The sequence below is a fragment of the Microcebus murinus genome, chromosome 3 (assembly GCF_040939455.1).
Source record: "Microcebus murinus isolate Inina chromosome 3, M.murinus_Inina_mat1.0, whole genome shotgun sequence".
Taxonomy (NCBI): Eukaryota; Metazoa; Chordata; class Mammalia; order Primates; family Cheirogaleidae; genus Microcebus; species Microcebus murinus.
The window spans coordinates 7,882,454-7,907,638 of NC_134106.1; the positions used below are offsets into that span (position 1 = coordinate 7,882,454).

The 25,185-nt window shown below is 38.8% G+C and overlaps 1 protein-coding gene across 1 annotated transcript in view; it reads right to left on the reverse strand.

Moving 5' to 3' along the window:
* NOL10 (nucleolar protein 10) overlaps window positions 1–25,185 on the reverse strand; it is a 111,776-nt gene that overhangs the window by 50,566 nt on the left and 36,025 nt on the right. Inside the window, exons 12-13 of the mRNA XM_012778982.2 lie at window positions 22,952–23,018; window positions 13,027–13,079 (exon numbers count right to left, since the gene is read on the reverse strand). Coding sequence (XP_012634436.2) covers window positions 13,027–13,079; window positions 22,952–23,018 — 120 coding nt within the window. The remainder of the gene's footprint in view (window positions 1–13,026; window positions 13,080–22,951; window positions 23,019–25,185) is intronic.

Genomic DNA, 25,185 nt, shown 5'->3' on the forward strand with positions numbered 1-25,185 from the left:
CCATTTATTTTCAAGAAAATGGGCATGCCAGATGTGTGTTTAAGCAAAAACAAATAACAACGTATGCCATACGTTCACCAAATATTTCCATGTGGAAATTACATGAATTTTTATCCAATCAGAATTGAAATTAACTTTTGAAAATGTGACAGGATGCTCAAAAAATTACTTCCTGATTGTCACACATTAATGCTTCTGTATCTCTGTTATTCTTGTGACCCAATAAATTGTGATGGGAAATGAAGAGGATGTCCTTTGTTGAGAAAAATGCACAGATACTGTTACTACCTGAAAGTGTTTAGATTAAAATAGGAAGCCCACATTTCCCCTTTGTAAAGTCACAAACAACCTGTTTGTACTACAAAAGATTATGTATTAGCCACCTGACATTTGTGCCTTACTTCCCATTTCAGTCATGAATATAACTCTTCCACTGACCTGCTGGGTTCTGCCCATAAAGGCCTCACATTTTTTCCATAAAATTAGGTCTTTTACCTTCTCTAAGATGTCTTATCTTTCTAGATCTTTCTTATAGGCTTTACCATTAAATGCCTTTCTTGGAGGCTAAAATTAGGCATATGTCCCATTTGCATTATTATGAATCAAGACATCTAAAAAATATTTATCTTTGAACTCAAACTAAATCATGTTTTTCATTCAAACTTGTCTTTTTCTTCCTTTTAGCAGTCTGAAAGGTGAGTGCTTCACTTCCTTGCACAGTCTGATAGCTCTTCCTACACTCTCAATAATAAAAAATTTCTTCTTCAGCCCAACACTCCACTGTCTCTGTACCTGACATTAGGTACCTTTCTTTCAAGAGCTTATTCTTTTCCTAGATCCTAAAAACATGCCTTCTCTAGATGGTGCCTGAAAACACAATTCCTAAACTCTTTTCTGAGCTTTCTCCAACTCATTACCACTAGTAATATTTCTGATGAACACAATAGAAGCCCTAAGACAGTCCCCTCATTGTACCTCTTTGTATTTCTCTCCCCATTCACGTGTGGAACCACTGCCAACATTCTAAACGTTTTTTCCTCTTAGAGTTGACCAAAACCCGCAGAACTTTTTTTTCAGAAATGCTGCTGATCTGTCTCATCCATTCTGAACTTGCTATATTTTAAAAACCTTTCCCTTCTCTTACTCCATCCATTGCATTTAATATTTCTGAAGTCGAATTTCATTGGATCAGATTCTAAAGTCAAGCAGATAGGACTAAATGGAATATAATCAAAATTAAACTTGAAAAGCCCTTCAGAATATTTTTCTCTAGTGTCTAAATAGGACCAGATATTGTGGATGGCTGGCATCCAGTGGCTGCACCGTACCAAAAAATCCCATATCTTAAATTCCCAGAATCATACTCAGTGTGGCATCCCTATGAGAGGTACTCAAACATAACAGATTCAAGTAGCATTTTTTTTTTTTTTTTTTTTTTGAGGCAGAGTCTCACTCTGTTGCCTGGGCTAGAGTGCCGTGGCATCAGCCTGGCTCACAGCAACCTCCAAATCCTGCAATCCTTCTGCTTCCTCAAGCAATCCTTCTGCCTCAGCCTCCCAAGTAGCTGGGACTACAGGCATGCGCCACCATACCCAGCTAATTTTTTCTATGTATTTTTAGTTGGTCAATTAATTTCTATTTTTAGTAGAGACAGGGTCTCATTCTTGCTCAGGCTGGTTTCGAACTCCTGACCTTGAGCAATCTTCCTGCCTCGGCCTCCCAAAGTGCTAGGATTACAGGCGTGAGCCACCGCACGCAGCCCAAGCAGCCTTTTTAAAACAGCATTCCTCATTTCAACCACAGAACACAAAAAATAATTAACTATTTTCTCAATCTCCCAACAATGATACACAACTAACACCATGCTAAATGCAAAGGAGAGAAGGTAACTGATCACATTTAGTGGATCCTTTATGGAATCAGAGATGAGTTCTCTCAGTTGCGAAAGGCTCTTTCCTCTCAAGTGTAGTCTAGGGAAGATGCCCACGGAATGGAACGGATGGCCATGTAATGGAAACTGCTCAGGAGCACGAGCATGCGCTCTTGCTCTCCCATCCTCACATACACCTCCCTCTCCCCACTTGGTCTTCAGCCCCCAACATCTTAAAGGGCTTTAATTTATGTAAGGCAAATGAGCTTCTATAGAATTTCACTATAAATCCAATCAATAGCTGCTAAAATATTCCCAAATGCAAAGGAAATATGACAAAAATGTTGGCAAGAATGTCTCTGGTGAGACTGTAGTTGGTTTTTTCACATTTTTTCTTACACATTTAAAAACCTAACTATATATTACCTTTATATTCATACATAAAATCTACTTCTTAATAATTTCTAAGAGTTTATGATAACACAGGGAAATATTAAGTGGAAAAAAAGCAACATATAAAACCATATCAACAATGTTTCCAATTAAATGTTGAAAAAAATAGCAAAATGTTTGTCTTTAGGTAGTGGAGAGGTGTTTGAGTTTTCTTCTGCTTGTCTTTATTTCCCATATTTTCTATAAAGAGTGTTCTTTGATGATATAATTTGGGGAAATGAACTTCACTTTTTAAAAATCAGATTTCTTATTTTAGCAACCAGATGTCATCACTGCTTTCTGTTAACAGCAAAACCAAAGGCACCAGTAGTTCTATCTCAACCTGTATTTTATATGATCTATTAACAGATTGAACAATTCCAAATCATATTTCTGAAATCATTTTCCTTGCTCACATTTAGGATTTTGTCAAAACCTTTCAGTATATTTTTATTTTGCTAAACATGATATTCCTTCTAAAAGCTACATAACACTAAAAGCCTAGACTTTATCAACCATACCATATATCCATGTAACACAACTCCACCTGTACCACCTAAATCTACTGAAATGAAAGAAAAAAAAAGCTACATAAATGTCCATGCTCACATAATGCCCATAATTTTTAGCCAAATTGCCACTGGACCCCTTGAATTCTGCTCATGGCAAGAAATAGGCTGAACATGAGAAATGATTGAATAAGTATGTCCATTCCATACAACTACCTTATAATATCATTCCTCCTTTGTTGTTCAAGAAACTAGGGCTCAGAGAGAACAACTCACATTCAAGGTAACAAAATTTGTAAGTGGCAAACTCAAGTCCATCAAATTCCAGTCCAACTATTCAAACTCAAGTCCATCAAATTCCAAGGTCTAAATTCTTTCTACTATGCAATGTGGAATGAAGAAATGCCTTCTAGAACCTCTGCCACTAATTTGTCATTTGACCTTGAACAATAACTGGATTCCTCAGCTATACATTAAAGGCTGGACTAGATGATCTCAAAGATCCCTTTGAGCTCTAATGGCCTATGCTCCAAAGCTTCCCCTTCCTTTAAAGCACACTGAAAAATCCTTTAGTGAGGACAAGATTTTAGCAACTATTGTCCTGTTTATGTTCTGTCTTGAACATCCTTTGGATTCTGGCAAATTCCCAGGGGATAGTTTTCTTTGCACTAACTGGCACTATCTTCCCAAGCCAAGAGAATATACTGCTGCCATAACTATAAAATAGCAATTTCTAACAAAATTATTTGTCACTATGTCTAATGGCTCTCCCCTTAAATGTGCATTTTAGATGAAAATGTGATCAATCATTTTTAGGATTCTACATGGACACTAATATTATATATTCAGGCCCATTTCAACATATACTAGGGGGCCAAAAAGATCTCTGATATGGTCTTTCGCTCCTATCTGATGTATCTGGCTGTAATAGTTCCAGTTTATACCCTTTGAAAAGTGAAATTGTAGCTACTTAACTATCCTATAGCAAATGTTTAGGGGGTTTGGATTAATCTGGATTGGAGTGACAGCAGTTTTAAAAAGTTAAGGTGTGACTTTAAAGGAATAATGAGTGGAGCCAAATTGAAATGGATTTAAAAAAAAAAAAAAAAAAAAAAAAAGATCTCTGATATGGGGAATTCTCCAGAATATCAAATTAGTAAACATAAATGAGCCTCTAGTGTTGGCTTTGAATTGAAATAGATCACCTGGACCAATCCTGGTCTACATTCAAACCCAAATCTTAGGGAGATAGCATTTCCAGCAACTCTAGTTAAAAGCACAGGTACACATAGGAAGAAAAATAAAAGGCATTACCTCCAATCTTTAAAACAGGTAAGTCCATTGTACCCTATTTGCAAAGCCAACTTTTGCACAAATCCCCAAAAGCTACAAAAACGCTAAATGCCCCTGCATTCATATTCTCCTTTCAAGTTTAATTAATCTATCCTTGTAAAAGAATCACTATTAAATCTTTTGGACAAGGCATTACTTTTAGAAATCTGTCAGTACTTCCAAACACAATTATTGCATCATACCAAGATGTTCAGATCTGGCTGATTAGAAGGCACTGTTAGAGCCAAGAAACTGATGCTAATACTGCTGTATAAAAATTATATTCTGGCAGTTATGAACCATGTTCTTTGCTTTTGCATTTCAATAGTGACAACAAAAAAAGGCAAATGCAAAATTCCAATCTGGTGTAAGGACAGTTAAAAGGCAATGCAAACCAGCCGTTGTCAAAGTATATAACCATTGGCTGGATGCAGTGGCTCACACCTGTAATCTTAACACTTTGGGAGGCTGAGAGGGGAAGATTGCTTGAGGCCAAGAGTTTGAGACCAGCCTGGGCAACACAGTGATAGTCCCATCTCTTCAAAAATTAAAAAAGCATGGTGGCATGCACCTGTAGTGCTAGCTACTAGGGAGGCAGAGGCAGGAGGATCCCTTGAGCCCAGGAGTTTGAAACCACAATGAACTATGATCATACTACTGTACTCCAACCTGGGCAAGAAAGAACAATTCTGTATCCCCACCCCCTCAAAAAAGTATACAACAATTTCTAAGATTTCAGAATATTCACACATATCTGCTCATAAGTTTTCAACATCTATTAAGTAGGTGCCTACTGTGTGATGGGCACTGTTTTTAGGGAGGGAGATATAACAGGAAAAAAGAAAAAACAATATCCCTGTGTCCATGTCTTATATTATGATGGGGAAAGATTCACATAAAGAAGTAAATAAATAAATATAGGGAAAATATTTTAGGGCTTGCAGGCCATATGGTCTCTGTCACTGCTACTCAATTCTGCCATTAGAGTCAGAAAGCTGCCATAGACAATACATAAATGAATAGGCACACTATGTTCAAATAAAATTTTATTTACAAAAACAGGCAGCTAGTGTTTAGTTTGCCAAACCCCTGGTCTACAGCACACCCTTCAAGATTATTTGATTTTGATTTTATGGAATCTATTTCACAACTCTGCAATTTGTAGGTAACCGAAAGCAATGCAAAATAATTGCCTGTTGACATACAAATGAATTTTGTCTGGTGGATGGTTAAACCTTCATCCCTTTGGAAAAGCCCATTTTGTATCCATTTGCACATCCTTAATTCAACACAACTTTATTCCATGTAAATGTATGCTTTTTTAGACTTCTCCTTTGATCTGGTTATGTGTAACATGTACCTGGTTCCCTCATTTAATTTAATGGGTTAAATTAAAAATTTTAACATGTGTTCATTTTATATCTATATGAAAGTCATGATTTCCCCGTTTTTGGAAAATTATCCTTTAACAGTTTTGGAGGTCTCACTAAGATGTCCAACGGATTCACATGCACAGCCAAGAAAACTTCCTTACCAGAATGCATTGCACGTGGGATGCTCAAATCCAGGCAGTTTTCGTTGGCTGACAGAGGTGAATCCAAGGGGCAGTAGAATTTGGCTGTCTCTGTTTAATTTTAAATTTCCTCTAATAATTTTGTGTTTTCGTTAACATATAGCTGATAAGTTATTCCCCATTTATGGAAGCAACGGCTGGGGATTTGGTTTTATGGTCTGACCATTTGCTGACCTCTGTAAATGGATTAATGGTTTGTAGAGATCCATTCTGTTGGGTAAGAGAAAACAGAGAATCTGGTTCTTTAGTCTTTTTCTGCTTGTCCATCATGTAAGACTTTTTAAGCTAGGAGAAGATGTGCTATTAGACATCTAACGGGAGAAGCCATGTAGACTAATGGATACATAACTCTGTAGCTCAGAGGGAAGGTGAGAGAGAGAGAAAACTGGACATCATCAACACACAGATGTCTATAAAGCTGAGGGATAAATGAGCTCTCTAGGGAGAGAATATAGACAGAGAAGAGACAAGGACTAAGCCTCGGGGCTCACTAACATGGGGTAGGGGGAGCCAAGCCCCAAACCATGGGACACACCATCAGAAGGAGTCAGCAAAGACTGAGAAAGGCCAACTAGACAACAGGAGGAAAACCAGGAAGATGTGTGTTCTAGAAGATGGGCACAGAGTTTTGAGGAGGCCTGATCAACTGTGTTTCTAAATGCTACTGAGAGAGAAAATAGAATAGAGTGATCTGTATATGAAATTTATGTTAAAGGAGAAAGGGATCCTATTTGTACAACTAACTGTCCAGGAAAGGCAGTACAGGTTGAGTATCCCTTTTCTAAAATGCTTGAGACCAGAAGTGTTTTAAATTTTGGAATATTTGCATAAATATAACGAGAATTGTAGGGATGAGACCCAAATCTAAACATGAAATTCATTTATGTTTCCTCTATACCTTATACACATAGCCTGAAGGTAATTTTATGCCTTTAAAATTTTTATATTTTTTATAATTTTTTGCATGAAAAAAAGTTTGTGTTAAGTACTTAGGTGTGGAATTTTCCACTTCTGGAGTAGTGTTGGCACTCAAAAAGCTTTGAATTTTGTAATATTTCTGATTTCAGACTTTTGGATTATGGATGCTCAACCTGTACCTTCTCTGTTGGTCAACATTCTCTCTCCTGTTCTGTTTGTTTCTAGAGACTGTGGAACAAATATAGTCATGCATCATTTTGTCCTAGGTATGTATAAGATAAAGAGAAAACCAAGTCTCTCACCCTAAACTTTAAAATTAAAGAGGGAAGTTAAAAAAAACCTCTATACAGGTCAGGCATGGTGGCTCACGCCTGTAATCGTAGCACTCTGGGAGGCTGAGGCGGGAGGATCGTTTGAGCTCAGGAGTTAGAGACCGGCCTAAGCAAGAGCGAGACCCTGTCTCTACTAAAAAAATTGAAAGAAATTAGCTGGACAACTAAAATATATATACAGAAAAAATTAGCTGGGCATGGTGGCGCATGCCTGCAGTCCCAGCTACTCGGGAGGCTGAGGCAGGAGGATCACTTAAGCCCAGGAGTTTGAGGTTGCCGTGAGTTAGGCTGATGCCACGGCACTCTAGCCCGAGCAACAGAGTGAGACTCTGTCTCAAAAATAATAATAATAAAAAAATCTCTATATAGTATCTATATAATGAAACTGATAAAATATCTATATAAAAAAGAGACTGATAAGGGCATCTGAATCTTGACTACTCCAAATATTTTCCTTGGTCACTGAACCCTACTGCATTCCTTCATTGCACTTACAATCATGTATTTGTTTACCATCACCTCTCCCACCTAGATTGTGAACTCACAAAGACAGAGATTAAAATTGTTTTATTCACCAACATATTTCTACGGCCTAGCATAGTGCTTAATATATCCTTACTGAATAAATAAAAGTGCTTGTTGGTCTCCTACATTTACTTTTACAATATAGGAAAGACAAAATGAAAATATTAATAGACAAAAGAGCAAAGAAGTCATCCACCTAAGAACTTTAGGCAGTTATTTCTAAGATTTTGTCAAATCTAATGTTAAACTAAAACAAGATATAATTTAGATAGCTGAAAAAATGTAGTATCTGCTTAATGAAGGTAAAGAGTAAGGCTGTATTCTTAAGTCTTTGGAAAATTATGCCAAAACACACCAGAATAGTGATATTTAAAATAACTGAACTTGATTGAAAAGAGACACTACCTATGAAAAAGGCCACACAGAGATGATCAAAAAGTATATATAAATACCTCTATAACAGATAATCTGACACAGTGGTTGAGTTTAGAACTAGACTACCAAATTCAATTCACACAGAGAGAGCAGTAAAAGCTGTACAAAACTTTGTTTTTATCAGAAAAGCCCTTAGAGAAAAAAATAATGACAAAAAGACTAGATATCTATTTTTAATTCTTTATTGAACAACAAAACAAATCTGACAGACTGAAAATACCCATATATTTACTGTGAAATTTTCCATGCCACTTCTCTAAAACTGACTTCCAAATGCTGCAATTATTTAAAAAGTACCTCCTTGACCACCCCCAAAACTGCAGCACTTGCTGACCAGTGGTCTCCACAGGTACTGCAGCACAGATGTGTGCCCTAAACTGGTGGCTAAACCCCATGGGAGACAGAAGCAATTGAACCCCACAACGGTATCAGCAGATCCTGGCTCAGCCATAAACCTTCTAGGGTGATGTGATAACCCACTGCAGTTGAGAGACTTAAAGACATTCACTAAACTGAACTTTTTATTACATTCCACAAAATCTGGCTGCTAATAAAATATCTGTGCATTTCCTTTGGCTCTGCATGCCTCTGTGAGGATGTGTTATGTGTTTTATAACTAAGTGAAGCAAGTACTCTTAAGGTTTTATGCTTCTTAACATGTAGCCTTCTCAGCTTGTAAAGACAGAGTTTTGCAGGTTTTATGAATTATGCTGGACAAGTTAAGTGATATTTCCCAATAGAAACAGAAGCCCTAGTGTGGGGTAGACATGATCCTTCATGTTTTTAACTCTGCCCCATTTGCAGGCTCCTAGAGTACCTCCCAAGTTTAAATTAAATAGCAATGTCAAAATACTTAACCAGCGTGTTTTGATATTAAATAATCAAAATATTTTAATAAAAATAATATAGGAGTCTTTTCCTAGAAAATGTTTTAAAATAAAACACCTAACTGCCAATATTGAAAGCAGAGTTCAGTGACACGGTATATAATCTTTATAACAGCTTCAATTTATATGTTAAAAGAAACAACAAAAACAAAACACACACCCTTAATTAACTGAATCACTTTTATTCTTCTATATCAAATAGCTTCCTAAATGAATAATATATTTTCCCCCTTCACTTTTCCTCAAGTTTACTCATCCATATTACCGGGCATGCAGGCAACCAACCACGCAGTAATGAGCGGCTGCAGGAGCTCACAGGTACACTGGGGGCTTGGTGCTCAGGAACATTTCCAACAGAAACAATATTAACCACACTGGCTGGGTTTCGGGTTGGGTGCCATAGGGGACTTGGATTCCCTCTGGAGTCTACACAGTTGCCAAGGGTGTTAATTATAAAGAACTAGCCTAAGATTAAATTACATTTCAGAGGAAAATCAAACTTGAAAAATTATTCCTGGCATTAGTCTCTGAAGCTACAGATGAATTAGACCCTGAAGCAAGCAAAGAAACAAATAATAGAACTGGGTCTCTGAGAGGGAACAAAAGGAAAGCACTGAGAAAATGGGACAAAGACTAGAAAAAACCCACCTGGTCTCAATTGATGAGTGAGCTCAGAGACATCTAGGTGGCAGAGGGTGGTGTAAATCAGGAACTGAAGATTTTAAGTATTCAAGAAAGATGGTATCAAACAGAAAGGCAAAAATTAACAAGCCAGAAGAACATTAAGCTGTCTTCATCTTCAGCACAGCCCCAAAGGGAGGAAAAAAGAGTTTTCATACTTGATTTTTAAGAAATTAATACAAATCACAGTCTAGATCTCCTAACTTGGCACAGCTCACATATTAAACATACACATCTCCAGTTCTTTTTTTTTTTTCTATTTTTTCCAGAAGAGAACATTCTTCTTTGAGCACATTTCCAGTTCTATGCACCTCAAATGAACCTGCCAAATATCAACTTAGTAAGTTTGATAAAAATCTTACGAAAAATGGCAGGCTTTCAGACCTATGGGCCCTTTTTGCTTTGAAGAAATATTACCAAGAGCAGGTTCCAAGTAAAGACAAGTGGTGCTATAAAACATCACTCAATGGGAAGGCAGTAGGGCAGAAAGGTCAGGAAGGACCTAAACGCTTAGCTTAGCAAGAGTTACTGCTCACACAGTCCCCACATGTTGTCACCTGGCAGAAGGCTCTGTAGATTTTTTCACAGCTTTCTGTTAAACTTCAGTTACAAAGTTGAAATTAAACAGGTCTTCTTAAAGATAAGCTAATATTTGTCAAGAAAGCAGTTCCTCATCACCTGGCTATTACCTGGCCCCTCTTGCTCGTGCTGATTAAAGTCTCCATTATTTGGAACAAAAGAGCCCACCCTGAGAAATACAGATCCCTGAGAATCAGAAATGAATAATGGGTCTTCTACAGTTCTAACATAATACAAATGTCATAAGCTAGGAAGTGAAATATAACGAAGATAATTAAAAATATCTTAGATAATTTTAATACCTTGTAATTAATAGTCTAAGGTTAATTGAAGAAAACAGGATATAAATTTATATATAAAATATGACTTCACATTCATAACATAAATATAACTAAAAGACAATATATCCAAATATTAATAGTACTTATATTATCAAGAAGGGATGGGTGGTGTTTTATTTTCTTATACTTTGTAACACACTTAGAATACAAATATGTGTACACTGTGTACATAATCAAAAAGTTGTGTGTCTGTTTCTTTAAAAGGCGATTTTATAAAATGAAGAAAATACCAAAGGGAAAATAATCTCTAATATTCCCCACCTCTTCCCGCACTTAGAATGACATTGTCATCCATAGTTGCCTAAGCAGACACAGGGGTGTCATCCTGGGTTCTTTCTTCTTCCTTTCTCCTCACATCCAAGCAATTGCCAAGTCTGTCTCACAACCCTGACCACCCTTCTGTTCCATCCTCACTGCCACCATCTTCGCACCAGCCCCTACAATGTCCTTACTGCAACAGTCTTCAGAACTGTTCCCACACCACGATGAAGCTCTCAGGCCTGCAATTCCTCCTCCATTTCCTCTGTCTATGCTCCATCTCTGAGTGCTTCTCACCCTTCCACTAGTAGATTTTATCTACTTTTGACATGGGGAAGGGATCTAAGGTCCAAGGCATCAACAGGCAGTTGCTGAAGATCAAAACACAGTAAGTAATCCCAAAAGGAAGATGAAAAGAGACCTCTCTCGTGACATAAATGTTAGGGAGGCAAGGTGAGCTGATTTGTTCTGCTCTTTTGACAACGTTCCCCAAAGGGGCAGAAACTGGGAGAAGACTATATACTGCTGCTCTGAGAGAAGATACTTCTGGTGGTCTAAACCAATCTTACCCAATGAACACCTCTGAGACACATACCACTGGGCAGTTCGAGGATAACAAACCCTCTGAAAGTACTGCCTGCTAGATTAGACTTCTTTCAAATTATCCCAGAACCCAAATAGGAGGCCTGGCACAGGCAATGCAGGTACTATCATCTGTCCGGTAGAGTGCCACAGCCTGTTCTTGTTGATTCTGGATTAGATCCCATCTATTCCATTTGCCTTGCAGCAGCCAAAATAATCTTTCCAAAATGCAAATCTGATCCTGTCACTCCCCTCCCTATGACTCTGCCAGGAGTCCCTGTCCTACATTCCCACACCTCACTCATGAGCCCCTCTCCTGATCTGGCTCTTAAACCCCAGACCCTATGCTCAGCCATGTGAGTTACTTTCTCCCTGTGCCCTGCACACACTGTTCCCTCTACTGTCGAGATCCTTTTCCCATTCTGCACGCCACCCTACCCCGTCATCCAGTCTACATAACCACACTCAGGCCCCTCCTTGGAAGTCACTCTCTCGGGGAAGTTTTCTCTGAGCACCAATCACACTTCCCACCAGCTCCCAGCCACACTGGGTGCAAGGTCTCCCCTCCTATGTGCTCTCAAAGTTCCTTTCCCTACTCCCGCCATAGCATTCACCACACTGAACTGAAATCCCCTACTTTCTTGTTTTATTCCCTAACGTTAACTCCTTGGGGCAAGGGGCAGTGCCCTAAACACTTATACTGCCAGCATACAGCACAGTGCCTAACATATAGCGATGCAATCCGTAATATTTATTCAACAAATGAATACAAGGAAAGATGGGGAACTGATAGGAATATGGAGGCAGCATCTGTGAGAGTCTGGAACAAGGACTGGAAAAGGAACAAATGGCAACTTAACTCTAAAATGATTCCTGCTTGAATGGCCTTCATTTCACTATCGATCAAAAGAAATATCTCAAAGCACTTTCAACAATGTTATCAGCTTCTTGACATCACAGAAAGTCAACAGCAAGCAGAACCCTTTGTATTGGAAATACACACATAGTTGAGCTATTTCAAAAGCACCATCATAAATAGGAAGAATTTTCATAATTGGAGGCTGACAGTGGTTATGGAGAGTTCACCTCCCTCAAGCTCTGATCTTCAATGCCCCTCACCTGACTCTTTTCTCCTCAAATCTCAGATAAGGGAGATGTTTACTGATTATAATGCAATCCAATGACAACTGTACACTATGCATTTTTCTGTTTAGGAGATTACATTTCTCTGTTTCTTTCCTGTTATAAACTAAAAGGCAAAGGTGATGAAGCTTCAGGCTATATAAGAGAAGAATCCTTTAAGGAAGAAAAAAAGAATAGATTGTAAACTACATGTCATACTGATCACATCAATCTAAAATGGTTTCTTTTATGTGTAGCTTAAAAGAAACAAACTACAGTGAGGTGACTGGAAGAAGAGTATCAGACTTCTATTTTAGAATCATAACCTCTTGATCACTAATAGATGAAAGTTTAAGATTCTGAAACACTTGGAAACAAAAAATAAATGTAAAGCTGAAGGATAAATACTAATTTAATACTAAAATAATACTAACGTCTATTTTAACAACAGTATTAAATAGTTACCCATAAAACATTCCCATAAAATAAAGCATTACTTTACTGGCTCCAGGACTCAACCTATAAGTGAGTCCACTGTGTATAATTTACATAGCCACATGTAGACCCAAAGTCCCTCAATACACCCAGTTTAAAAACAAAGTATCTCTGCTTGTCCTATTTTTATTATAACTCTTATTTGTATTACTTACTGGAATGTAATAGATGCCCATCTTGGGGGTTTCATTGGCAGTAAGAAGCATTCCTAAAAATAAAACACAATGGAAAATGTAAACACATGGGGGGAAAATGTATTCTTTCTATTTGTTTTACATTTTGAAATGCTTGAGGTGCTCAGTACATGGTGTACAGAAGAGCCCAGCCTGGAAGCTGGGAGGCCCAGGACTCAGGTCCTGAGCTTTGGTCCTTGACTCTCTAGATGGGGGACCTCAAGCTATTAAAAAGGCCAACTTCCCCACCTGGGAAATGATCAGGTTGTACTTGTTAAGTAAATGAGCAGGCAGTTTCTACCATAAGGTGCTCAGGTCTGTATAAAGTTTGCCGTCATTTTTAGGAGGAAAGTTTTAAGTTTGAGACACATAGATAAAATGTAGTTTCAGTGCACAATTTATTAGAATAATAATGAAGAAGTTAAGAAGAAAGGCTTCTGTCTGTTAATCAGGAATTAGAGATACAAGTTAAAGCGTTTCCCACAAAATGTCACAGCAAATTCTTAACTTTTGCATTAAACTTAAGTGACTATGGGGAATGCTATGTGGAGCTACACCAGAAAGACCTACAGGGACCATAAGAGCCTGGACTACCACAGTCACTCTCACACCAGGGAATTTTAACAGACTGAACCAACAGGGTGAGTAATAATGTAGTCTCCTTGGGATCGGCATTATAAGAAAGCAAAACTGAAGGAAGGAATAACTCTCTGGCATTCAATACAGGATCCCCTATAACCCCAGGAGCAACAGTAACCTATAAATCCATTATTCTTTGGTACTACATAATTTAGTACCAAAGCATTCAAATATCGCAGTCTTGTTCTCTTTTCTCTGCCACTTTTGCAAAACACTCTGCCCCCGAGTTTTGGGAAGCAGCTTCAATGTGGCAATATGCAGCCACCAAGACTCTTCATAACTTCTCTCCAGATTGCCATACCTTAAATAAAACTGAGGTCAGCAAACAAAGTTTAGCTAGTTTTTTGTAATATACATTATCTTTGTGAACATGTGACAACCCTCTAAAATAAGAAATATCTCTATTTTACTGATGAGAAAAACACAGCTCAAAGGGACAAGTGAGAGAATGTTACAGCTAAAAGTCACTCAAGAGCTCTTATTTTTAAAGACTATTGCAGACCAACCGAATTATATTCATTTTAAGAATATATTTGCAAAATACAATAAAGGAACCCACAGAGGGAAGACATTTCGATCAACAGATCACATAATCATAATTAAATATGCCAAATGTTAAGGGCAATGACTTGATTGTTTAAGGAAAATTATTTTTGTTGCCCTTCCTTTTGTTAATACAATAGCTTCTAAAAGTGATGATAGTGATGCTGTTACAGAAATGAAATGCTGAGTGAACAAAGTCAATTACTGCTTAAGCAGAAAGCAGGGATTCAATGATATCTCACCCAAACCACGCCTTGCCCGTAACTCAAAAGTGTGAGCTAGCCCTGAACTCGGACCAACGAGTCACCAAAAATACACATACACTCCCGCCCCATAAAAATATCTAAAAGTACTTCATGAAGCCTTTTTAAAAAAGCAAGAATACATTATCTAAATTAAATCAAAACAAAAATCAGAGCTATTTTTCATAGCTTGTAGCCCATAAAACCTTTCCTCTCAGCACTCTCCCTGGCTCTGGGCACAGAATGTTCACTAAGGTCTACATGGGAGGAAATGACATCTACTGATTGTGCCTCCCAGGCCCCCACTAACTGCACCACCCAACTTTCTCCAAGAGCTTTCAGACATCATTAAGGAAGAAGTTTTGGGGATAGAAGCAACATGTTACAACCAAAAAGAAGGTTACTGAAGTCATCTCCTAAGCCTGTCTCCACTGGTTCAACCCTGAACACTGAACATTCAACAATGAACCACAACCACACCTACCAAAGAAACCATAGAAAAGGCTCTAATCTAATTACACAAAAGAATTCAAACTGGACGCAGCTCGATTGTTTCCTACAATGGAGTAGGACCTCACTTGGCCGGCCAGTGATACAAGCTGATCTGCTACCATACTAAAGTGGGGAGGGTTAGGGCTGAAAGCAATTAAAAATGAGAAAAATAAACAACTTCACAAAGCCCAATGAGTATCAGAAATTTCTAACAAGTAGAAACAGAAAACTCAAACCAGTGAAAGAAAGACTTAGTTCAGCAGAAATATAGGCAAGAGAAGAACAAAAGTGTGAGCACTGCGCCAGGTACTTTACAGCCTCAGAAAGTTAACTCATTTGCTCAAGGTCACCACACAGCTAGTAAGGAGAGTAGCTGACAGTGTACTGACTCCAAAGCCCGTGTAACATGGGACGACTCTAAGACTCCAATAACAAAGATAAAATTAGAAGACTTCCTGCACGATCAAATAATAAACCACTAAAAAGGGTCAGTATAAATACCATATAGCAGCATTAAAAATAATTTTAATATAATGTCAAACTTAAAGGCAAAAGACAATCATATGTATAGTGTGAGGACAATTTAAAACATATGAATGCAGGATTAATAGAGTAAAAATTTCCCTAATAAAAATAGTAATAGTTCTTGTAAAGAGATAGATTGTGGCCTTATGGAAGGTTTTGTCCTTTATATTTCCTTTAATATTGGTGCTTATTATTTTCACAATAAAAATATAAATTTTGAAAGAGATCGAAAAGATAGCACCTAGAGTCAAAAGAACATGCCTTCAATATAAAACAGTACTGTACAATGTACAGAATACAGTGTGCTATGTAGTATAATAATACAGTGGGAAAATTTGATAAGAGTACTTTCCCCAGAAACATGCACCTATCAATACTTGTCTGCGTGTGCTTCAGGGGCTAAAGGACTCAATGAAGCTCACAATACAAAATCAGTGCTTTGCAGCAGCACTACTCAAAGGTGTGTTCCCAGGGCCAGTCTGCAAAACCAGGCTAGGAAATAAGTGCAACAAATTGAAAGGAAGCATTTTAGAGACCTATATAGCAATTCGACACCACAGTGACTTCTAAATATGTGATCATTTTCCTAGCAATTCATTTTTATGGTATTTTACAAAAGTGTCAATCTGCAATGGATCAGAAATTTAAAAAAAAGAAAAAAAAAACAAAACCAAATCCTGGTCCTTCACCAGACACATTTGAGAAGCACTAAAACATATAGCATCAGTCAGTGTCTTGAACAGCTCAGGAGACAGGCTGCATTCACAGAACTGTGCCAGAGGGGACTGGCAGGGACACCCTGCTCTATGTTGAACTTATGAGAGACGTGTGGGCCACATGAGCTTACTATGAGAGGCACCAAGGACATTCACAGATGACTCCAACAGTTGTTTTCCGTGTATTTGGAGGATACTGATAGAGAAGGCTGCTTCACACTGAACAGCACAGGCAATCTCTAACAGCTGACAAGGTAGGTGAGAAAGCTGAGGCTGGATAATTACCCTCATTAAGCCTGAATGAGGTCTTTCTCAAGCCCAATGCTCACCTTCTTTTCTATCAATGGTTCTGAACCCACTAATCCTGATCCCACATGTCTGGAGTGGGACTCAGACATACGTAAGCTTTACAAGCTCCCCGTGCCGTGACTCTGATGCACACGAGTCATAGAGTCACGCCAGCTCTGCAGGTGCCCCGACCTGCAAGGAGCAGCTGCTCGAGGTACAGACGCTATACAGGCAGCTGGATGAGCAACGGGAGCAGAGCCGGGAAATAAGCCAGAAAGGCGGGACCATTTCTCAATATTCAGAGCAGCAGTCTTAGTATTACAAAAACATTCCAAAACAAAAATCATGATTACACTTTAATTACTACGAAATGAGTAAGTGAGAAGAAAAAGAAAGTAGAAGGTTTCAGCTTTTCTAAAATATGATTAAGCCCATAATGATTAAGCACAAAACATAAAGAAGAGAGTTGAAGGAAAAAGGTGTGGGAAAGCAAGGAAAAGAGCACATGATCGCATCACACTCATATCTGAGCCACAAAGAAGCAGTGAGATACTACTTGTCTTACTATGCTTGCTATCTTATGAGATAAATTATTTGTCTATCTTCTTTAATAAAAATGATAATAGTTATGGTAAAGAGATAGATTGTGGCCTTATGGAAGGTTTTGTCCTTTAAATTTCCTTTAGTATTGGTGTTTATTATTGTTTCCACAATAAAAAAATATATTTTTAAAGAGATAGAAAAGATTGCACCTAGAGTCAAAAAAACCTCTTCTAAGTTATTTAATAGTAGCAGTCATTCCTCTGTCTAAAACATTGCTCTTAAAATTGTTATTTTTCAGAAAACTGTACTTTATAATGAAGACAACACCCTAATAAAGTGATCAACTTTATCCTCACCAATACTAGGATGATGTGATGTGATGAGATCTGAGAACCCAGCAGCTGACACATTATTCTTGTCCGAAATATTTAAACCTAGACCAAATTAAGACCTTAGACCTTAGGACAAATTAGGATGCAAAGAGATGAGATAAAAAAAAAAAAAAAAAGACTTTAGACTTAACTTCTATTTTAGGAAAAATATAATGTGGAGGAACAAGTTAAACACCAGCATGAGAAACAATCACATAGATCCAGGATGAGTGACATTCTACAAGACTACTGGCCTGACCTTAGAAAAATGAATCTTGTGGAGAAGGAAAAAAAAAAGATAGGGGAACTACTTTGGATTGAAAGAAACTAAAGACATAAAACAGCTAAATATAACAGCCTTAATTATACCCTTGTTCAAAAAAACAGGCTAAAAAAAAGGCCTTTTGGGGACAATTGGGTAAATCTGAAAATAGATGGGGTACAAAATATTAGGAAAAGGTTGCAATTTTTATTAGGTGCGATAAGGGTCTTTGGTTAAGAGAAGAATGTCTTTCTTTTTACAAGTGCCACACTCGGTGCAGGAGACGAGCTACCATGTCTACAGCTGGCTTTCAAGTGATTCCCCAAAGAAACCAAAACAATCGTATATGTGCAAAGATAAATAGAGCAAGTGTGGCTAAAGATTAAAAAACATTGAATCTAAGTAGAGGATAGAAAGATACTCACCCTACTACTTTTGCAACGTTAAATATTGGGGATAAAGTGACCTTTCTTGTTTATGGTATCAGGAACACAGACCAGGTCAGCAAACTATCTCCATAAAGGGCCAGGTAGTAAACATTTTAGGCTTTGCAGGCCATCTGCTCTCTGCTACAACTATTCATCTCTGCTGTCAGGCTGCAAAAGCCATATGGACAATGCATAAATGAACAAGCGTGGCTGTGTTCACATAGAACTTTATGCTAAAAGACAATGAACTTTTTTTTTTAATTTTTATTTTTTTAGACAATGAACTTTGAATTTCATATAATTCCATGTGTCACAAAATATTCTTTTGATTTTTTTCCCCAACTATTTTAAATTTGTAATTCATTCTTACGTCACAGGCTATAGAAAACCACGTGGTGGGCTGGATTTGGCCCACAGGTCAGCCTGCCAACAACTGATATAGAATTTTAAAATGCTGCTCATTAAGAATGTTTTCTGTTCAAATCTTCAAATATTTCTTCAAAAATATTACCTTATTAAGTATACATTAATTATCAAAATTATTATACTATAAACACCCATACAATTAAAATGATATAAACATAATTAATTGTTGGGCACAGTGGCTCACCCCTGTAATTCAAGCACTTTGGAAGGCTGAGGTGGGCGGATCACTTGAGCCCAGGAGTTCAAGACTAGCCTAAGCAATATAGTAAGATTACATCTCTAAAGAAATTTTGGAAGTTAGCCGGGCATGGTGGTGCAGACCTGTGGTTTGAACTAATAGGAAGGCTGAGGCAAGAGGAGTTTGAGGTTTCAGTGAGCAATGATGATGCCACCATACTCTATCCTAGGCGACAGAGCAGGATCCTTTCTCAAAAAAAATTAAAAAATCAAATTAATCTTCATTAAATAAATGTTCTAGATATTTTTCCCAGAAAGATACACTTTTAATTTTCATTAAAATACATGCATTATTTTTACCATTAGACAATGAAATCAGTTAAAATTTAATATTGTCAGGCATGGTGACTCACACCTGTAATTCCAGCACTTTGGGAAGCAGAGGCAGGAGGGTCACTTGAGGCCAGGAGTTCAAGACCAGCCTGAACAACATAGGGAGATCTCATCTCTACAAACAAGTTAAAAAATTAGCCAGACATGGTGGCATGTGCCTGCAGTCCTAGGTTCTTGGGAGTCTGGGTCAAAAGGATTGCTTGAGCCAAGGAGTATAAAGTGACAGTGAGCTATTATTATGTCACTGCACTCCAGCTTCAGTGACAAAGCGAGACCTTGTCCTTAAAAAAGATAAACAAAATAAGGTTTAATTTTAAGAGCCAGGCATGGTGGTGTACACCCATAAGTCCCAGCTACTCAGGGGGCTTAGGTGAGAGAATCGCTGAGGCACAGGAGTTGCGCTATGACCATCCTTGTGAATAGCCCCTGCACTCCAGCCTGGGCAACATCATAGTGGGACCCCAGTTCAAAAAAAAAACAAAAACAAAAAAACAAAAAAAAGGAGGAAGAAGACGACAACCCAGGGAGAAAAATCGTATTGCAGAGGTATGTGGGTAAAATTACCAGCACCCTTTCAAGTCCATTTTAATTTTAAGTCTCTTCTTCAGTAGTCACCTAGGTCAACCCCTTTCCCTGCTAACATTAGCCTCCTTCTCCCTCATCCTTGTGATTACAACAACCATCATCCCTGGTGGAATTTTAAAAATGGATTCCTTGACATTTTGAGATGAGCCTGGGTATTTCTCAGAAAAAGGCATCTTTGCCAAGTAGTCATACCCCTTGTAGACTAATAGATCTTTAAACCCATTAAAGGTTGGGGCTGAGGGGATGCACAAGAATTAACCTTAAAAGGTCAAAAATGTCAAGCTGGCCACAGAGGAGGCCAGCCTCTACCCCTGCCTCATGGGGAAGGCTATGTAGACAGTGCAGCCTGATATGAACAGCAGTCTACAGGGCCAACAGATTGGCACCTGCTTCAGAAGGTGTCTCTTCGGGTATCTTCATTCTTGGTTACAATGAAGACTAAGGCAGCCTAACAGCCTCAGTAACCCCCATTCCACTGAGTCAGGCCCAAGCACTATGAACACCTTGTACCTTACCAGTATCCTAAACCACTACAGATTCTCCAGTACTATCCACTGAAAATATCATGTGAGCCACATATGTAGTTTAAAATATTTTAGTAGCCACATTAAAAAAATAAAAAGAAACAGATAAAATTAATTTTAATATATTTTGTTAGCCCAGTACGTCCAAAGTATTTTCATTTCAACATGTAATTGATATAAAAAAATTGGTAATGATCTACTTCACATTAATAATGTCTTTGAAATACAATGTGTATCTTATACTTACACTACACCTCAATGGCCACGTGTGACTAGTGGCATCAAATTGGACAGCACCAGGCAAGAAAGTACTTCCCCACCTCTGCACCCTTTTCCTTCACTCCTACCTCAACTCTACCTGCTTCACTCACCTTCCTACTTAGCACAGACCACACTGTAGGCCATCTCAATACCTCAACTAGGATCCAATCTATAATTCACTCATGAACTCAACAGAATTTGACCTCACCCCCATGATTACAATAAAATCCTCTCAACTATCACAGGAGAAATGTGAATTACAAGGTCCACATCTTCTCATCTTTCTTGGGAGAGTAACATGTGACTAGAACGAGCAAGGGCTCCTGAGTCACGAAGGCTGGATTCCAACCACAGCTCTGCCACACAGCTGGGTCGCCCACCCTGGACAAATTATCCAGTTTTTCTGACCTCTCAAGAGGTAAGAGAGGCTGGGCACACAGGTTCATGACTGTTATCCTAGCACTTTGGGAGGCTGAGGCAGGAGGATCACTTGAGGTTAGGAGTTTGAGACCAGCCTCAGCAAGAGCAAGACCCTGCCTCTACACAAATAGAAAAATTAGCCAGGAGTGGTGGTATGTGCCTGTAGTCTCAGCTACTAAGGAGACTGGGGCAGAAGAATCTCTTGAGCCCAGGAGTTTGAGGCTGCAGTGAGTTATGATGACACCACTGCACTCTAGCTCAGGCAACAGAGCAAGACACTATCTCAAAAAAAGAAAAAAAAAAAAAAGTTAAGGAAGAAAACAGAGAGAAAGAAAAAAGAAAAAAATTGTGGGCCACTGACTACAGAGAGTTAAAAAAAAAAAGATTAAATGATATATTTATATTACAGCATCCATCATCCAGATTGATCACATAGCGGCATTCAACAAATCTTAGTGTGTTCCTGCCCCAACTTCTGTAACACTTAATACTTGCTGAGCAATGCCCACTGAATCTCTCCTGTACTTCAAAAACTGTGGGTCCTTTCACTGTTGGCCTGTCCATTCCCATGGGGTTTCTCAGCTCCTCCCCACCTTTCTCCCCCAAAAGGAACCAGCTCCTGCTTATTTCTTGTCTTACTCCACACCTTCCCCATTGGTAATCTCATTCACTCCACTGTTTATGGGATAATCTTTGTTTACATGTCTCAAAACATTCTATCTGCACACCTGCTTATCTCAAGACCACATTTCTATGGTATACCAGACAGGGCTCCCAAGTGCAAGTATGTTGGTCAGTTCAGGGCTTGCTACATGGGAATCCCTTGAGAAGCATATTAAAATACACACTTCTGGGCCCTCTCCACAGAAACTCTGAGTTGGTACACCTGGGATGAGGGCAAGGGATCTGTACTTTAAAAGCTGCCCAGGTGATTCTGATGGGCAGCCAGGTGAGACCCTCTGCTGGACAATGCCACCATGCCATCACCTCCTAATACTCAAATGTTAGAAAAAAAATAATCTTTCTTCCAGATATGCTCTCTTGCCTGTGCTCCCATCTCAACTCAGAATATCAATCAGCTCCTAGTCATTTTAGTTCAAAACCAATCTAGCCTTTACACAGTAGATAAATCCGCCTGCTGGAAAACACAGTCTAGACATGTCCTCTCTGACCACGAACAGAGCCCAAAGGAGCCGGCACATCATGCCCAGACCTCCCCCAGCTGCCACTCTCTGCCTCCCAGCCAGCCTCCCCAGAGCCACCGCAGCTCAGCAACATGAGGGTCTCCCCATCCCCAAACAAGTCCCACATGCCCATCATTTCTGGTAGCCTGACACTGTTCTCTCTTGTGGATCACCTCAGACACCAACTCCATTTAACCAAATCTCACTCAGCACTCCATGCATGATGCAAGTCAGTCCTCTTGACACCATCCTCCGGGTGCTCGGGGGGAAACCACTCCAACGTGTTGCCACACTGCTGTTTGTACATACATGATAGGACTCCTCAGGCTTTGCCTTGTATCCTTCTATCAAAATGGTCTATGTGTGGCTGTCCTCAGTGTACACTGCTTGAGTGTAGGAACTGTTTTCATTCTTATCTCATACCTTGAAATTCTTCACAGATTTGCTTTGAATGTATTGTTAAATTCTGAAATCTATCATGTCATTTGCTGAACAGCATGTACCACAGAATATACCAAAACCCATAGCTTCATGAGCCAACCGTGTGCCATCAGGCAATTCCAGCCTTCTCCAAATCCCTATCCTTACTTTCCACACATTATTACTAACCACATAAAAGAGCACACTAAAATAGCATTTTGCCTACCACATACCTATATATTGTTACCAGTTTCTACTAATAGCTGGGTGGGCTGAGGACTGACTGAGTCACTAAGAGTGCCATTTTCTGAATCATCCACACCACTTCCTGCTCTTAATTCTTCCAAGTAAGTAAAATATCCAAGAATTGTCCTGACTAAGCCAAACTCTATCTTAAATAAAATAAACTTAAAACCCAAAAAAGTATAGCCTATATTTGTGATCATTCAGTACGGAATGCATGCATACCTGAGTTGGGGTAGAGACAAACATCATTAAGGTCATGTTCTGGCTCCAAAGAAGTAAATATTTTCCCCTAAAATAGCAAACAAAAATGAATTATTAAAATAGTTAAAGGACAACAACTTTTGGCAATGTCACATCAAGAAAATAAACTGGAAACAACTGCTATGTAAAGAAATAGAATACCCTGGGGCAGGTATGGTGGCTCACTCCTGTAATCCTAGCTCTCTGGGAGGCTGAGGTGGGAGGATCACTTGAGCTCAGGAGTTTGAGACCAGCCTAAGCAACATTGAGACCCCATCTCTACCAAAGAGAAAAGAAAAAGAAGAAAAAGAAAAAGAAACACACAAAACAACAAAACCCGGCTGGGCATTGCAGTGTGCGCCTTAGTCCCAGCTACCAGGAGGCTGAAGCAGAAGGATTGCTCACAGCCCAGGAGTTGGAGCTGACAGTGAGCTACAAAGACATCACTGCACTCTACCCAGGGCAATTGAGTGACACTTTGTCTCAATCAATAAAAAAATACAAGGCAACTGAGCACCCCCCTCACAAATCCCCACCCTTCATTAAAAGGAAAAAAAAAAAAAAGAAATAGAATATCCTAATTAAAATCCCAGAATTTAAATTTTTAAAAAGTCTTAGAGAATTCATCTTATCAATTTATCAAAGTATCTCAATTAGAGATAAAGAAACTCAGGCCCCGGTAAAAGAAGTGATTTGTCCTCAAAAAATAAATACAAGCTGGGTGCGGTGGCTCACGCCTATAATCCTAGCACTCTAGGAGGCTGAGGCAGGCTGGTCGTTTGAGCTCAGGAGTTCAAGACCAGCCAGAGCAAGAGTGGACCCCATCTCTACTGAAAAAATAGAAAGAAATTAATTGGCCAACTAAAAATATATATTTAAAAAAATTAGCCGGGCATGGTGGTGCACGACTGTAGTCCCAGCTACTCGGGAGGCTGAGGCAGCAGGTTGCTTGAGCCCAGGAGTTTGAGGTTGCTGTGAGCTAGGCTGATGCCATGGCACTCTAGTCAGGGCAACAAGAATGAGACTCTGCCTCAAAATAAATTAATTAATTAATTAATTACAAAGTTGTAAAGATGATGTCAACACAGTAGGAAAACAAAACGTTTAAAACCAGTTATTTTATCAACTTAAAAAAAAATTCTCAGCCAACTATTTTAGGAGAAATTCTCAGTGACCCTCGCCTGTAATCTTAGCACTCTGGGGAGGCCAGGACAACATTGCCACACCTGTACCACAAGGTTGTGAGGAGGGTCAAGTAAGACAATGGATAAAATACAAAAAAATTCTATAGATACATAAAGTGTTAGTTATTGTGTAGTTAAGGCTAAAGCATCACTGTTTTAAATGTGGGGAAAGGTACTATATTTTTTAAAAATTAAGAGAAGTAAAAAAAATCAGAAGATAAGAAAGAGGTCTGGGCCAGGTGTGTGGCTCATGCCTGTAATCCTAGCACTCTGGGAGGCCAAGGTGACGGACCGCTCAAGGTCAGGAGTTTGAAACCAGCCTGAGCAAGAGCTAGAGAGTGAGACCCTGTCTTTACTAAAAATGGAAAAAAATTAATTGCCCAACTAAAAATATATAGAGAAAAAACTAGCCAGGCATGGTGGTGCATGCTTGTAGTTCCAGCTACTCAGGAGGCTGAGGCAGGAGACTCGCCTGAGCCCAAGAATTTGAAGTTGCTGTGAGCTAGGCTGGCACCACTGCACTCTAGCCAGGGCAACAGAGTGAGACTCTGTCTCAAAAAAAAAAAAAAAAGTAGTTCTAAGGATAAGTGATGAGAAAGATAAACTAGAGAAGCAAGCTAAGCAAAACCACATAATTTGAGTGTTAGTCAAGAGGAAATATTTAGTCATAAAAGACAAAAAAATGCCACAATAAAATGTATTATAGCAATTACAGTACGATGATTTCAAGATGTGACACTGAAAATTTCTGCCAGCTCTTGCACCTCTAACTCACTAATAGAAGATGACACTAGGACCCACTGAGTTCCCACAGCAAAGGGGAGCAGAGCTAGAACCCGGGCGGGATGGTTAGTTCACACCCAGAGAAAAACTGTGGCCAAGACTTATTTCAAAGACAAACAGTGACATTCACTCAGCTACCACCCTTTCTTTACAAGTTCCCACTGAAACGGGAAGGAAAAGAAGAACACAAAAGGAAGGAGGAAAGAGAACTATAATAGCATGGGACAAAAAAGAAATGGCACTACAGTT